Source organism: Prinia subflava, chromosome 14 (assembly GCF_021018805.1).
Source record: "Prinia subflava isolate CZ2003 ecotype Zambia chromosome 14, Cam_Psub_1.2, whole genome shotgun sequence".
NCBI lineage: Eukaryota > Metazoa > Chordata > Aves > Passeriformes > Cisticolidae > Prinia > Prinia subflava.
In genome coordinates this window covers 8,715,052-8,731,060 of record NC_086260.1, presented here as the reverse complement: position 1 = coordinate 8,731,060, position 16,009 = coordinate 8,715,052, and the positions used below count along the sequence as shown (strand labels likewise).

The 16,009-nt window shown below is 39.9% G+C and overlaps 1 protein-coding gene across 4 annotated transcripts in view; it reads left to right on the top strand.

Moving 5' to 3' along the window:
- Positions 1-16,009, top strand: part of PXK (PX domain containing serine/threonine kinase like) — a 35,337-nt gene that overhangs the window by 18,281 nt on the left and 1,047 nt on the right. Inside the window, exons 7-18 of one of the 4 annotated variants that reach the window (XM_063411623.1) lie at positions 414-488; positions 1,314-1,418; positions 1,574-1,675; positions 2,324-2,485; positions 3,770-3,887; positions 4,352-4,430; positions 6,528-6,576; positions 7,339-7,416; positions 7,829-7,915; positions 8,517-8,586; positions 9,443-9,502; positions 13,047-16,008. In XM_063411623.1, coding sequence (XP_063267693.1) covers positions 414-488; positions 1,314-1,418; positions 1,574-1,675; positions 2,324-2,485; positions 3,770-3,887; positions 4,352-4,430; positions 6,528-6,576; positions 7,339-7,416; positions 7,829-7,915; positions 8,517-8,586; positions 9,443-9,502; positions 13,047-13,102 — 1,041 coding nt within the window. In that variant the 3' untranslated portion in view covers positions 13,103-16,008. Of the gene's footprint in view, positions 1-413; positions 489-1,313; positions 1,419-1,573; positions 1,676-2,323; positions 2,486-3,769; positions 3,888-4,351; positions 4,431-6,527; positions 6,577-7,338; positions 7,417-7,828; positions 7,916-8,516; positions 8,587-9,439; positions 9,503-13,046; position 16,009 lie in introns of those variants that run through there. The other 3 variants (XM_063411621.1, XM_063411620.1, XM_063411619.1) reach the window with 3 other exon arrangements.

The following is a 16,009-nucleotide window of genomic DNA, read 5'->3' as shown; positions in this document are numbered from 1 at the left end:
AGTTGTGTGAGCACAGCTGTTTGGGAGACTTCACTGGAGAGCGGAGGTCACTAAAGCCTGGGAGAGGAGGGAAGTTTTTGTTACTGCAGAGGAAGAAGGTGCCTTATCAGTTCCTAATGTACACAGTCCCTCGGCTTAGGGTTGGCAAAGTTCATTCAGTGATAGTAATGCATGTCAGGTCTGTGGGAGGAAAGAGGCAGTTATACTTATTTATGGTCAGACTGTGTGTATTGCAAAACCATGGCCTTACTCAGCCTCTTCAGGTTTCATTTTGTATGTGTAATTTCCTTGCTTGCTCTTCAAAATATGCCTTCAAACATCTGTGCTAATTTGCGAGGGGAGAACATTGATCACATTTTCTGTATGGAATGCAACATGTATTATAATGCCATTCTTTTCCTGTTTACTTCCAGGCTGATCTTGGCCCTGATAAATACTTGTCTGACAGAGACTTACAGTATGCTGTGAAACTTCTTTCTTCCTGTTCTGTGAGTACTGAAGATTTTTAAATTATTCTAGTATAAAAGTGCGTGTCAAGGACTGATCTTGAAAAAGCACATGTAGCCTAGTTGGCATAGTTTGTAATTTTAGAGTTGCTTTCATTAAAGGTTTGCAAACCTTTTAATTACATTTCCCATATACTTTGAGGTAACATGTTCTCAGCATTAATAATAATCCTGCAGGATTATTACAGGAGATTCAGTGTTGTGGTTGGTTTGGTTTTTTTCTTGTGCAGTACTGTGAGATCATGAGCTTTTATTTCATCTCCTCCGCACCTTGAGGCTGTTAGGATAGTGTTGTTTAGGTGTAATTGCCAACCTGTGAGCTGTGATATTCTCAGGCAGCAGTGGATGAGGCAGTGGAATGAGTATCATTATTTTTTCAGTTCTTTGGACTCAAGACAGGAGCATCTTAGTAGAGCTGCAATACAAGGTGTACAATTTAAGCTCCTGTGAAATGCCGTATTATAAATCCAGTAGGCATCTCTGCCTGAAAAACTGGCATTTGACTCCAAAAGAAATCTCTGAAGTCTCTCTTTAAGGATGTTAAGCATGTGAAAGACTGGCTGAAATAGATTTTTTTTGTTGTTGTTTTTAATTTACATGTTAATTGAATAATGTCTTGGTGAAGTTTTCTTTGCATTTACTCTAGGTTAAGACTGAATAACTTGAGTTATTCCATGTCACTTACAGAATCCAATTTACTACTTTAAATATACAATTCAGGCTGATCTTTTCTTACTTGTGAATTGAATACAAATGATTTAAAAAATCCATCATCTAAAATTTACCTACCGTTTCTTCTTTTGGTAGCATCCCTATATTTACAAAATCACTTTTGCCACTGCCAACGAATCTTCAGCTCTGGTTATTAGACCATACAGTGAAAAAGGGACACTAAAGGACCTTATTTATAAGGTAATGTCTTCCCCATACCCCCAACTCAAATGGCAGAATGTACACTGGAATGACCATACATGTTTTTATAAAAGTATTTGCCATCAATCGCTAAGCAAATAGACAAATAGTGACTTTTCTTGGCATGATACTTGATACATGTGTTTCTTTTCAAGGCAAAGCCAAAAGATCCGTTCCTGAAGAAGTATTGCAATCCGAAAAAAATTCAAGGTCTTGAACTTCAGCAAATAAAAACATATGGAAGGCAAATACTAGAGGTACTTTTTTTTCTCTTTATTTACCAGATTTTTTATTTATTTTTTGAAGGCCAAGGCTGGTCTAGCTACAGAAAGCGGAGAAACTTTTGAGTACGCAGGCTTTGTGTCAGCAGCAGACTTCAAAGCTAAATATAAATTGAGATATACTGCTGAGTTGAATTGAGATATATTTGTATGAGACCATTTATGATCCCCCCAAAAAAATGCATGTGTGGAGCTTAAATGGGAGAGAGGTGTTAATATAGTCTGTTCCTTATGTAGAAGGGGAAAGAAGTAACTCATAGCATGCAGAACATGTGCCATAAATTCATGGTTGTTAGTGTGTTTTAATTTTTTTTTTTTACCCAAACTATCATATTCAGTAGAATTTTAAATTTTAGTTTCCAGATCTCTTTGGGAGGTGTCCATAAACCTGCTTTGAGGATCAGCATCAAATATTTGTTTTGTGAAAAGTGCTACCAGTGAAAAGGAAATGAATAGTCAGACAAAGAGGATATAGATAGAAGATCAAGTTGAGTGAGCATTCCAAATTGGGGCCACATTTATTATGTGCCTGCTTTAGTATTGGAGCATTTAATTTGATGATCTTATGATCTTGATGTTATCACAGCATCTTGTGACAGTGCTTCTCCATTGGATTATTTTCAGGTATTAAAATTCCTCCATGAGAAAGGATTTCCTTATGGCCATCTTCACTCTGCCAATGTGATGTTGGATGGGGATACCTGCAAGTTACTGGATCTAGAAAATTCCTTGTTGGGACTTCCATCATTTTATCGATCCTACTTTTCACAGTTTCGGAAAATTAATGTAAGGTTCAGATAGGGAATTCATCTGACTTATGCAAATCTTTATTCTCAACCTTTGTTTGTGGAGAACTGACTAGAATGAAAAAACATCTCTCAAGCTCCCTTTTTTAAACCTGAGCTTTGCTCCATCAAATTGCTTTCCTCCTCCTCCAAATCACTGTCTGGCTGCACAGCAGTTTTGTTGCAGCACACTGGAGTGAGGCTGAGGCCAAAGGTAAGCAGGTAGAGGGGAAGTGCAGGTGAGTGTTTTTTTGACAACAGTGCCAGCACAAATAGAGGTGAAGTGTAGTTGTTTTAAGGTCTCTTTCCACCCTGGTCTGTATTTCACAGGAATGTGCATATTGCCTACTACAGTTTCACTTGTATGTCTGTACAGTGAGCACAGCTATTTACTTGTGCTTAGCTGGGAGCAGTAATCAACCCTGTCTTTGGTGGAGACTGTGAAAATTGATCAGATGCTTGCAGATCTCTAGATAGTCAAAGGTTATTTTTATTTGTTTGAGGGGTGTCTGTTTGACTTCAGGCTTGCAAAGCAAAATATTTATCTTACTGCAAAAATATGAAAAAAAAATTTCCCTGTTGCAGCAACATAATTCCCTGCCTTTAGGCTCTCATTTTAATAAGTTCTGTGCAGCATCATGAGAGAGCTGCTTGCTGGCCTTGTTAAACAAGTTCTACTGTCTTGTCAAAGAAATGATCACAACTTCAATGGTTAGTCCAAATCTGTTAGTGCCATCAAAGCATCCTACAGTAAGAGGAGCCTCTTCTGTTTAAACATGATTCAGAAATCTTGCAAATATGCTGTCTGGGAGCTCAGCATATATGTACAGTTTGCACAAACCTAAGGAGGAGCAAAAGAGATTCTCCTAGGTTTGTTTGGTATGCATTTTTCCTGTCTTTTTATCTACTTCCCTGTAAAATGACAGGTGGTTATTTTATGAATCTCATTCTTTGCTGTTTGACTTAACTAGGAAAGTGTGCTTGGTTGGGACTCCTATTGGTGTGTAGGACCACACACCTCTAAACTACTTTGTGAAGAGTTTACTACTTCACACATTTTTACAGAACTTGACTGCTCTCCCATTTGTACCATCTTGGACAGAAAGACAACAGAGGCTGCTTTAGCTTGTAGCATCAAGATTTTGTCTGAGCTGCAGTTATGCAGAGAAATGGTTGTGGTTAGGAACTGCCTTAATGGTTCCTCTTTTCTATCTTCACATGCAAGTGAAGTTAACTAGTTGTGAAAAACTGACAAGTTGTGGTTTATTATTTTGTTCCCTCACAGACTTTAGAGGGTGTTGATGTTCATTGCTTCGGACACTTACTGTATGAAATGACCTACGGAAGACCTCCAGACACGATTCCAGTGGAGAGCTTCCCCCCTGCTCCATCAGTGTTTGTTGGTTAGTATGCAGTGCAGAACAGCTCAGTCACAGCAGCCTAGGCACACTCTTAGACTTTACCTAAGCTGAAGTGCTGTGAAGTAGCAGCCTGAGATCTTTGCACCCTGTGACCAGAAAGAATTAGTAATTTGTAATTTCAAATTAGTAATTAGTAATTTCAAAAAGAAAATGTATTCTTCATAAAATATATGTCGTGTATGAATAAAACTTTTTAGCTGAGTGATAAAGCAGTGTTAGCAAGTAGTGAGATGCCTGGATTCCCTTTCCTCATGTTTAACATTCTTGAAAAGCTTTTATGTGTAATAGTAATGCTATAATAAAAACCACATGCTACAGAGCTTCATCATTGCTTGGTTGATGCAATACTTAGGGGAGCATCACACAACACTGCCAAACGTTCATTCTAAATCATTTGCTATCCTGCTGTGCAAAAAATGTGTTGATTCTTATTCTTTCTTTGGTAGTATCAGTGTTGGAGTCCATTCTGACTTGTGAAGCTCTGAAGAATGGGATGCCAACTGTCTCACGGCTCTTACAGATGCCGTAAGTCCTGTTCTACTTGTTTTATATTCATAGCAATGTTTCTAATTACTTTAGGAGGAAGAAACTTTCTGCTCTGGTTCGCTGTTAGAAAGATTTGCTCCTTGTTCTGAGGGATGTTTCCCAAGTGAAGCTTGATAGGCTTTACAGACCCCATCCTGTGTTAATGTGTGTTTAACATTTGTCTCTTGGTGTGTTGGAGCTGTTACGTATGCACTTAGCATGGTTTGAATTAATCCAGCCATTAAAATAATGCAACATGATTGAAATCATGTACAGATTGATTTAAAGATTGAGAATAAGGAGTCTTCTTGCGTGTCCCCTTCAGACCTACTTCAGCAGATTTTGCTATCACTTCACTTAGGACTGGCAAAATACATCTCTTGCTTTGCTCAGCAGGGACATTTAGACCTGCTCTGGGTATGAAAGGTAGTATGGAAATTCTGTTTGGTTTCTTGCAGGGCTGATTTAGGGATTCTCTGAAGCACAGACAGAATAAATTTCCTTACAGGCTGCACTCCAAGGATGCAGTGAAAGGATGAGGGCAGGCATGGGGGCAAGGCCAGGATGCAGAAAGGGAGCACTGTCAATGTGCCACTGAGTGGGGACCACACCTGTCTGCAGTGCCACCCTGCCTGCAGTTAGGGCACAGCATTCCAGGGAAATTGCTGTCCCCATGCTGTGACATGTCACCAGCACACTGAGCATGGGACCACAGTTCCATGGGAGGTTCTTTTATTATTTCTTAATGTGAGATGCTGTAGTTGGGACCTCCTAAATGGCAGATTGTCCATACCTAGATCTGGGTCTGATCTCATAGCAGAGATTGCAGTGCATATAGAGCCTGCTCTGAGGTTCAGATTTCCTGGTTGGGAAGAGTCATTGCAGCCTTCAACTCCTCCTCCCATCCTCTCCTTTTTAAGGTGGGAGGTAGAGAGGACAATGTAAGCAGGGGAGAAATACTATAGGAGAACTCTGTAAATACAGAAATATCCAGGTGTTTAAAGATGTTGAATAAAAAATCTATGCCCAGCTGCATTTCATATGTAAGCTATTATACTACATTCCCTTCATACTTTTTATAAAATTGTCCTACACAGATAAGCAATGCAGTTAATGTAATTTAAAGCTATTAATATAATTTAAATATGTATTTATTATAATCATAAGAACATGTAATTTGAAAGGGTCTGAAAGTCCTGTGAACAAGGATGAACCTTCCTGGAATTTTGGAAGTATTTTAAAATTTGCTTTTTTTCTGAATTTTTCATTCTCCTTAATTAACTTGATTCTAGACATGAATTTGTTTTCTGTAGAATAAGTCTGTGATAATTTTCCAAAGTGAGCAGCAACACAGAAATATTTATCTTGGAGCCAGGATTCACGTCTCTCTGTGACAGTTTTCTAGTACGTTCTCCAGGACAAAGTATCTTGAAATGGACTAACCAGTTTATTTTCAGACTACCATTGCCCTCTAGCGTCTTTGTTTGGGATAGAAAAGGTTTAGTCATGTATGGTGTTTCTGCTGATGCCATAGAGGCAACAGCAAAAATATTACAATATTTGCTTTAGTTGCCTTTTGTAGAGGACAGGCAAGAATGCAGATATTTTCAAATGTTAAGTTCACTTGATCTTACACATGTTCCTGTTAATTCTAAGACAAAGGTCATGATAAGAGAAGTTTTTTAACAACAGCAATGGTTTTGTTTAGGTGAAATTTAAAATAAAGTCCCTGGATTTTTTTTTAATAAAGAATCCACATACTTTTAAGGAAAAAGTATTCTTTTTTTGGGGGGAGCCCTTCTCTGCCTTTGATAACTGTACCTGTTCTATCCACTTTCAAAATATCTCACACAAACCAGTTTTCTCAGCCATAAGTAGTGGCTACATTATGAGGTTGGGTGCTACTAATTTTACAGCAGTGCTTAAAAAATAAAAAGTGGTACATAGAAACCTTTGGCCAAGGGTTGAGGACAGAGAAGCAAAAGGAGAAAGAAGAGTTGAAGTGAACAGTACCAATAGTATTCTCGTTCTGCTTTTGCCTGTCTCTTGGGAATAATATTCCTCTTTTTTCTTTTTTTTTTTTTAATCAACTCACAGATTATTCAGTGACGTCCTGCTAACAAACTCTGAGAAACCACAGTTTAAGGTAGAGTTGAGCACTGATTTGCTGATGTTTGTGGAAGTGCCAGGATGTGGGTAGCTTAAATGACAATTAATTAGTTCACAGAGGGGTCTCAGAGAGCTGGCTTTATTTACCTCTGTGGCTGTTGCCATCAGTGTTTGGATTCCTTTGCCACAGTGTCCCTGAGAACGTTGTGCCACCCCTTAGAGGGGAGCATAGGGTGACCCAGGGGTGTTCTAGAGCAGCTGCTGACCTGGAGCCCATCTGTGTACCTGAGGGTGATGCCCTGTCTGAGCAGAGGCTCTGGGCCATGCAGTTCTTGCAGTGAAACACGTTGCAAACGCCTGTAGAAGGTGATTTTGCTACCTGAGACCATCAGCACCTTGCTGCCAGCTCCAGCACTGGGGTGTTTCAGGGGCCACATCTGGTCCCACTGGGGAGCTGCCCCAGGGTGCTTCTCCTGGAGGATGTGTGCCCTATGTCTTGTGATGTCAGCCTCATAGAAATTTGGGGATGTGCCTGGAGACCCGAAGTAATTATCTGTCCTCACCTTTAGGGTATCCCTTACAGGTTTGGTGTTTCTTTGTCACTGCTGATCTATAGCTAGATTTGGAGTAGAAAAACATGCATCTAGAGTCTTCTTTTCTGCTTCACTAAAGGAGTAGTCTCACATCTTGGGGCTTTAGATGAGAAATGTGATCAGATGACTGGTGAGTTTTGATCAGTGAGGCTTTGTTTTCCTTTATCACATTTTGTGCTATGATTTTGTTCCCTATTCTGTATTAGATTCCTACTAAGCTAAAAGAGGCATTGAAAATCTCCAAGGAATGCATAGAAAAGCGATTAACAGAAGAACAGAAATTGGTAATGTCTGCATTTCTTTATTTCCTACAGACATATAATTTCCTCTTATCACTTATACATGCAGGAAGTGAGTTTTTACTCAAAAGTGATTTTGAGTATTAAAAACTTTCACCAACAGATTTGCTTTCCCAAAAATGCAATAAGAGGGGTTGTATAGCAGCTGTTGACTGTCTGGCATCTCACTATGTTGAGGTGCAGCTTCACAGGTTGTGATTCCCAAGTTAGAGGAGCATTTTAACTTCACTACAAGTCTCCATCCTCTACCAGAAACAGTAAAGGAAAAGCTATAAACAAAAAAAGGAAATCCAAACATGCAAAGTGACTACAGTGTGTTTTCTTGTACCCCAAATGTTGTTTTCAAGCATTTAAGATCTCAATGTGGTCTTTTTCTATTTTTCCCTTGATTTTGAAGATTCACCAGCACAGAAGGCTGACAAGAGCTCAATCTCATCATGGCTCTGAAGAAGAAAAAAAGAAAAGGAAGATCTTGGCACGAAAAGTAAGCAATCTTTAAATAGGTTTCTCCCACAGAAAAAGATGTGTTTCTTTTTGTAATGTTTACCATGCACAGTTTTAGCCATAGATGCATGACTCTACTGTTTCCTGTGTTTTTCTGCACGACTTCCTGGTTGTTTTCACTTCTTTAGCTAAGGAATAGATTTACTAAAATGTTTAAGTTACAGTGGTAGTTGACTTGCATATTGGTGCAACCTGTTTGAGGTTGCTGTATGAATCCAGTCTTGGTTCACAGCTCATACCAGATGAGCTGCTGTGCTCTGTCCTGCTCCCTGGGGAGATTTGGAGCCTGTTTCTCTCTGCTCCTGCAGCAGTCTGCATTGTTCTTCTTTTCTGGGGAGGGGTGTGTGCCAGTTTTCTTCCTTTCCCTTGTGGTCAGAGGGCACTGGAGTTCCCTGGTGCTTGGCGAGAGCAGCCTTGCTGCTCTTGTAACGTGGTCTGGGCATGGGGAGAGGGATATTGAGTGTTGAAAAGCATTGTGTGGTACAGTGGATGGCTGTTACAAATCTTTGTGTCAGTTCAATCCTTATCATAGAAAGGGATTATTCATTCCTGTCTTCTGTTTTCTCTGCTCCCTTTTAAAGAAGTCAAAGCGCTCTGCCAATGAAAGTGGAGAAGAACACTCAGCCAAATACAGCAACTCAAATAACTCAGGTAACTACAGAGAGAGGAATTTCTTTTACATAGCTGTGTTATTACTGTCATTTTCTGTCTGAAAAGATTTAGGATTATCAACACTTTACATATTTGACTACCAAAATCTGGTACCACTGTTTTGGATAGTTAATAATAAATAAATTGAGGGCTTAAAAATAGTGTCAATGTTCAGCTGCCTAATTTAAGTAATGTCTCTTCTGTGTCCCATTCCTCAAAACAGACTATCAGTCTTTTCATTTTGTTTGATATTTGAGTTGAATAACAACAACATCCATTACTTGGGCCATTAAATAATGAATCTTCAGGGAGACTCTCTGGTGATCTGTGTTACATAGTGAGGTGTTGAGATGAATGAAAGAATTATGTGTTGAATTGTTGCTTCAGGAACAAATTTTAAAACAACAGAGTCTTTGACAAGTTTTCATTTAGTTAAAAGACATGGTTGGTACTATGGAACAGATTACCAGAGTTGATTTGCTTGGCTAAAATTTGTCCAAAAGCAGCTTGTCGTGGAGTACAGCAGCTGACTGAAAATCATCTCTTAGGAGAGATGGGGTGCCACCCCATGCACTGGCACAACTCTGAAGGAGAACAGAATTTGTATGCTGAAATCCAACAGCCTAAGCAACAGAAATGTTTCCTACTGAGAAATACTGAGTGCATTTCCTGTGTGTTTGGGGCTTTCCTTATACTCTGTAAAGCCACTGTTGCTATGAATGGGAATCTTTCTCAAGATATGGAAGCAGAATTGGATTTTCAGTCAATAAATTTGGTCTGCTTCAGCAATCTGTCTTGTCTGTGTTGAACTGCCATGTCACAGCTGTAGTTACTTGACTGTTGTTTTATTTAGCAGGCTCTGGGGCGAGTTCCCCTCTAACATCTCCATCATCCCCCACTCCGCCCTCCACAGCAGGTACGTTCACAAATCATTACAGTGTTTATCTTTTTTATGTTGTTCTTTTATTCCCCTCTGCCCCTCAGTGGTGGTGTTATTCCCAAGGATGATTAAGGGATGATGATTTTCAAGGATGGAACACGGAGATGACAGTTATCTTGACAGCCTGAGTGTGGGCATGTTCTCTTTTGAGGGTCATAGAGACCTTTTTTATGACTATAACCTTTCTTGAGATATGATTTACCCAGGGTGTACATCTTGCTTTGAAGTCTGTATTACTCCACATTGCTGCTTTCCAGTCATTTTTTGAGCTTCATGTTGCAGTATGCATTTGTTCTGGTGTTAAAGGTCTGTTGACTCTGAAATACTGCTTGTTCACCCCGTGTTTCTTTGTTCTTTTTATTCCTGTACTGCTGTGATGTATTTTCAGGAATTTTGGGTGTGACAAATTCAGTGGCTTGAGCTTCATAAATCTTCCCAGTTCTGCTACAGCCCATTGATAACCCAGTAGAGATGGTATAAACAAGTCTAGAAACAAGATTGATTTGGGTTAAAAATAATATCTCTGTTATTTTTGACCAGTTCTGTTTTTCAGTTTGCTGGGTAGCTGTGCAGAGAGTTTTGCTAATGTTGAAGACAGGAGTAGGAATTGGTGAAGAATCTACTTGAGTGGGCAATAGAAATGCTCTGAAAGTTTAATTACAAATCTGAATATTGAGCAGTAGTCAATGTGCTTCAGTCTGAAGGAGTGGAAGAGAAGAACTGGCAAATATTAATAACAAAAGATGTTAACAGAATACATTTCTAGAGGGGAGGCAGCCCATGGCATTGCCATTTTTATAGTGATTCATGCCATAGGATTTCTAGTTCCAGGAACTTTCTACACAGCACAACTCATTAACCAAAGCAATGCAATCAAACTCGTCTTTGCTGTGGATAGTCTTTCAAAGGACACTGCAGTCTGTGTGATGTAATTCAAATCAGTCATGCTGAAATTCAAATTAGTAATTTCTCCTTGAAGCTGAGGGCATGAGAAGTGTGTATTGTAGGAACAAACTTCTCCCAGTTAGCCTAAGCAGGATAATGCCTGGTACGTGTTGCACAGTAACAGTGCTGTTCTCTGGGTACACTGACTGTGATCTGGAGAATTTGTTGCCAGTTCTGTGGGCTTTAATAAGGAAGTAGCTGAAATGTGCCTCCAAAATGGATAGATGTTTAAAAGGCATTTTTCCCCTAATAAAACTACTGTTTAGTTATGTTCTGACTTGGACTTGTTGAAACTTGGTTGAAAGCTTTTTCAAGTTTTAAGCATGGGATGCAGGTTTATGTGCAGATGTGGATCCAAATAGCTCAGTTTTGTGCTCAGAACTTGTCTCAGTTCAAACCATATTGTCACAGTGTGTTTGTTGGTCATCTTGTGCCAGTGTGCTCCTGATGACTCGTGGGGATCAGCCCTGTCTGATGTGGTGCTCGTGGCCCTACCTGTCCTCACACTAGAAAGTGTGTTAGTGAGTCGATGGCTTGGATGCTGTTGATGAGGTGTAAAGCCAAGTGTCACATTTTCAGGAATGCTTTTGTGAGTAGAATTTGTACAAGAAATTTCAGATATTAATTCTGAGAGAAAACTAGATTTTTTTTCACCACAGTGTTGTAGTTTTAGCTGTTCTAAGCAAGTATGCTATTACTGCCTTGAGGACAGACACACTGGTCCTGTGGTAGGACTTTATTTGTGACAAGTGATGCATCTGTAGCTTGCGTTTCCCTCTTCTGATTTCCTTGTACTTACCTCTATACCAGACTTGCTCATGGGTGTCAGTGTGGTGAGACGATTCTATAAAAGGCATTGAGGCTTTCAGTCTGTCTGTCTGGTTTGGTATGACTTTGTTACAACTGGGGCATCTCAAAGCATCCTGCTGATTCAATGCCATGACAAAACTAAGGCTGAGGAGGAAGAGTGCCCTCAAGAGAAGCTTATGCTCTACTCTGTAGAGTAGTCATACATAGAGTGTGGGTGTGTGAAGAGTGAGAGACACTGACCAAAGGGGAACGGGCTCCAGGCTGACATGCCCTGGGGAAGGAACCTCATGCAGGGGGTTTCTCACGTGTTGAGAGGTGCTTTGTCTCTGAACAAAGGCCTTGTGAGGCTTGGCGTGCAGCAGAGTGCTTGGGACACTGATGGAGAACAGGCTAAGGAATAAAACAGTGGTTGGCTTCCACTGTCCCATGGCAGCTGTGGCTGTGGGACTGAGGGCGTGCCCTGCTCTGAGGGGCAGGTGCCTGCTGGAGACCTTGGCTCTCATGGGCTGTTCTCATTGGTGAGAATGTTTTGGGCTGGTGGTGTTGCAGGTACTTGGCTAAATAACATATTTGAAATACATTGTTAAGTCATGCAAGTGACTCTAATGTAACATCCTGTGTTTCTGACATTCTTCCCGTGTGGTTCTTTTTTTCCCCCACAATTCTTTCCTTCTGCTAAGAAATTCTGTTCATTTTATTTGTGGCTGTGAGCAGTGGCTAGGATCAGAAGGCATGCAGAACAGTGTGGTATGGGTTATTTAAAATTTCACTGAATATTTTCTAAATCAAATGAACCCATAAGATACAGCAAGATCTCTTTCAACAGAGAAAAATTTGGAGGTTGTCACTTTTGCTTCTCTGGACTTCCCTGCAGGAATAGTGGAAGAGTTGTACTTAACAATGTTTTTCTGTGCCAGTTGTTCTGAATCCTTCATTGTGACATATGTTTCATTGGCACCCATATGGTGCATCTTTCCTGCCCCTCACCTTCCTGTAAGACACTTGGAATGCTTTAGGAAGTGCTTTTCCTGAGTGTCTCTGACCCATAAGTGTGAATACAGGTGTTAATGCAGCAGGTAGTGTTTCTGGAACTGAATGGATTTAGTCTTCTGTGGCTAATCTTCCTGCAGATTTCTTGCTAAATCTCTCTAAATGCACTTTAATCCTGTAAAGCTTCAATTGTGGCATGTGCAACTGAAAGCATGTGTGTTGTATTTGTTGATCAAGTATAATAATGCTTAGAGCATGGAAAATTGTGGTTCATTTTTCAGAATTGAATGGAGCATTGTAAAATGTATATGTAAAATGTGACATCAATCTGCTGTCATATTTGTCAGTGAGTAAGAATGTATTGACTTCTGTACTAACTTTTCAGCTGACAGTATCTGTTTTTCTTACTTTGACACGAGAACTGGATGATTAACTTGTGTCCTCTCTCTTTCTCTGCTGTCTTCAATAGAGCATGCATCATTTTGAACGTGAATTTTCGGAAAAGTAAGCTAATGCTGATTTATCTCTTTAAAGATGCTCTGTTTCTGAATGGGGAAGTTGGATGCAAACCTTGAAGTTGCTTAGTATTGGGAGGGAATAGAAGAAAAAAAAATCTGAATGTTTTTACAGATTATTTTAATGAAATACAGCATCTTTAAAAACTATCACTAAAATTATTTTCTTTGTTCACATTCCATTCTCAGCCAAGTTTTTAATGCTGTTTGCACAATTGCTGTCACTTTAAATTCATAATTAAGTTTTTGTTTCAATTCAGGCATCAAGTTTACAGCATCTGATTTACTTCCTATTCCTTTTAACACACTCTTTTAACAAAAATGTCCCTGTAAAAACCCTTGGTAAGTTCTTGTTTGAGTGTTTTATTCTTACAACTGCATGAATGAATACAATGTGTGTTTGCAGGCAACATCCTTCAACATATGTACTGGAAGGGTCTCATGATGGCTAAGCACTTGTCTTGAATGTTTTTTCTAGTAAATGCAGGAAAATATTTCACTGTAGGGCAGAACAATTTCATCTGTAGATGTAAATGTATATGAATGCATGTCTGTGAACTGAGATCTCTTTTGCACCACTTGTGTCAAGGAGGGAAGGACAGCTTGGTGTTGATTGCCTAACTCAAGTGAATGGATTTGAAGATTTTTGTATCATGCTCTTAATTAACAGGTTCAATATGCAATGCTCATAGTTAGTCAGATACCATTCTAAACCCTGTGTGTATTTATGTCTTAAGGTGGAGCTCAGGTGTAAGAGTATAGTTCTTTGTTATCAGTTTCCCAAGTTTTACTACATGATGTTGCCAGCAGCTCGATTTCAATAGTGAGTCCTGAGGAATTTAACAATTGTCCAGGAAGAAAGGTGACCTCTGCTCCTACTTCCCTGTCTTTTCTACTCTTGTAAAATAACCAGACCAAAATTTGGATATAACATGTGGAATCTTGGCCTACTGATTCTTAGTGATCCCAGCATTTTGTGTCTGTTTTGCCCTCCATGTGTCAAACATGTGCCTTCTTTCACCACATGTGTTACCCTTGTATTTGTATTCCCTGGCCACTGCTTTTATGGTCATTCCCTATTGCATCTTGTACAACTACTTGCATAGTTTCTTTCAGCCTCACCTTGCAATTCCAGACAAAAATCTTCTCTTTGTTCTCTGCAGTTCTTGCATCTCTTTGAAGTAATTTCTTTTGTGATTAGCTGCTCTTGGTGCTTTTACAGCAGTTTATGTGATCTGTTGGTACACCAGTCCTGCAGGGTTCTGCTCTGACCACTTCAACCACTCAGTGGGTCCTTGGACTGTTCTTGGTCTTGTTCTTCCTTTGGCCGAGTGCTACGTTTTTCTTTCCTGGCAGTCTATCCCCAAGAGAAACAGGACTCTAATGCTGGGAATGTTTTTTCAGTATTTCTAATAGTAAATTGATGTACATCTTTGGCAAGTGTAAGAAGCAGATTTGGATAAGTATAGAAGGGCCCCAGTGTGCAATTTATTTCAGTTTGTGCTGCCATTGTGTAAAGTTTTGATTCCTTCAGAAAGCAGTTGATCCACATGCAACAGGCAGGTTAAATTGTTTCAGTTGATCTCTGGTATTCTATTAGGGCTTGAGTATTTCCTCTGGAAGGGAAGAGAGTGAAGATGAGCTCAATATGTACTTCAATGCATTATTTTCACAGAAGGCTTTCATGCCAATGAGAATTTCTCCTGAAGAGCTGGAAGTGCTACAGTCACAGCCCATATTAATGTCCATTGGCAAAATTGGATGCTTTATATGAATACTCTGCATTTTCAGCTTGCTCTCATATGGGAAAAGTCTTTCTTCAAACACTGGTACAGATAGAAAATGAAGGAGTTTTGAATTATATCTTTCATCTATTATAACTGCTTGTTTTAATAACAGCAGTTCTGTTTTTACTCTTACTTGTTAGTCTAAAAACAAATGATGAGGAATTGAGAGACAAATGGAGCACAGAGAACTTTTGTCTGCTTTTTTTCTGTAGTTGAGCTTTATCCTTCATCAAATTCCTTTTGAGTCTAAGTTGCATAATGTTACATAATTCCTCGATATTTGCTCACTTCTAGCAAGCAGTTGTACTTCAGGAACAACAGTCTTGCCTTAATGTTTTTTTTACCTTGCCCAGTATCACAGTTCTTGCCACTTAACAGTATATTCCTCTTTGTAGGTCAGAGCTAGTGGAAGCAGGTGCTAATAGGTGCCATTTGTCTCTTCATTCTTCCTATGGCATAACCCATGATCTGGATGATAGAGTTGAAATTCACTGCTGAGTAGTTCCAGGATATTAATCATTATGCTCCTACTCCTTCCAGAATATGAGAGAGATAGGCCCATTATTATTTGACTTGTGTAGCAACGATGGTGCAATGTGCACAAGATCAGGGGGTTGGGAGAGTGCCTGGGGCAGATGAGGCCACTTGCCTGGGTCTGCACTGCCAGAGAACAGCTCCTTGCAGGCCCACTGTGGGCTCTGGCTTCCCCGGGGTCAGGGCTGGAGGCTGAGGTTGGATGAGGAGCACAAAGTGGATGTGGCTGGAGTAGAAAGCAAGGGACAGAGTGCAAAGGTGGGAACAGGAGAGGCAGGCTGGAGGTGTGTGTGACAGTGTTGTGATTCATTCAGTCTGTCAAAATAACCATTTGTTACAACATATTTGGAGAAAGTCAAACAGACCTTTGGAAGTGTAAAACACTTCCAGAAAACTCTATCTGCAGTTAGCACTTGAAAAATGAAGTATAATCTGACCAAGCAAAATGGTCATCACAGATACTACAGTGATGCAGTCCTTCATTCATAGGAATGTAAAGTGAGTTACGGAAGTAAGAACAGGTAGTAAAATAGCTTCATTTTTGTTACTGTTCATGTCCCAAAGAGCAAATTGCTCCACTAGGGACAAATAGGAGAGTCTGAATCTGGGAAGTCCCATTAGGTGCTCTCTATTTTCCCTAGTGCAAGATCACATATGAGTCATGTTTTGCATCTGAGTCCTGAGGCTCTTCAAGCTTCATTTCAGAGGTATTTCACATGACATGACTCACCTGCAGATAGAGGGGTTTGACCACTTTGGCATTTTCCATCTGTTCTGTTCTTCACACTCCACTGGCATTCAAGGGGTGACATGACTAGTGCAGGACTGACCGAGTCCAGCCAAGCAGGCCTCTGTGGCAGGACATCCCTGGCATAATCAAATCCGTCTTCTCTCCCCAACTT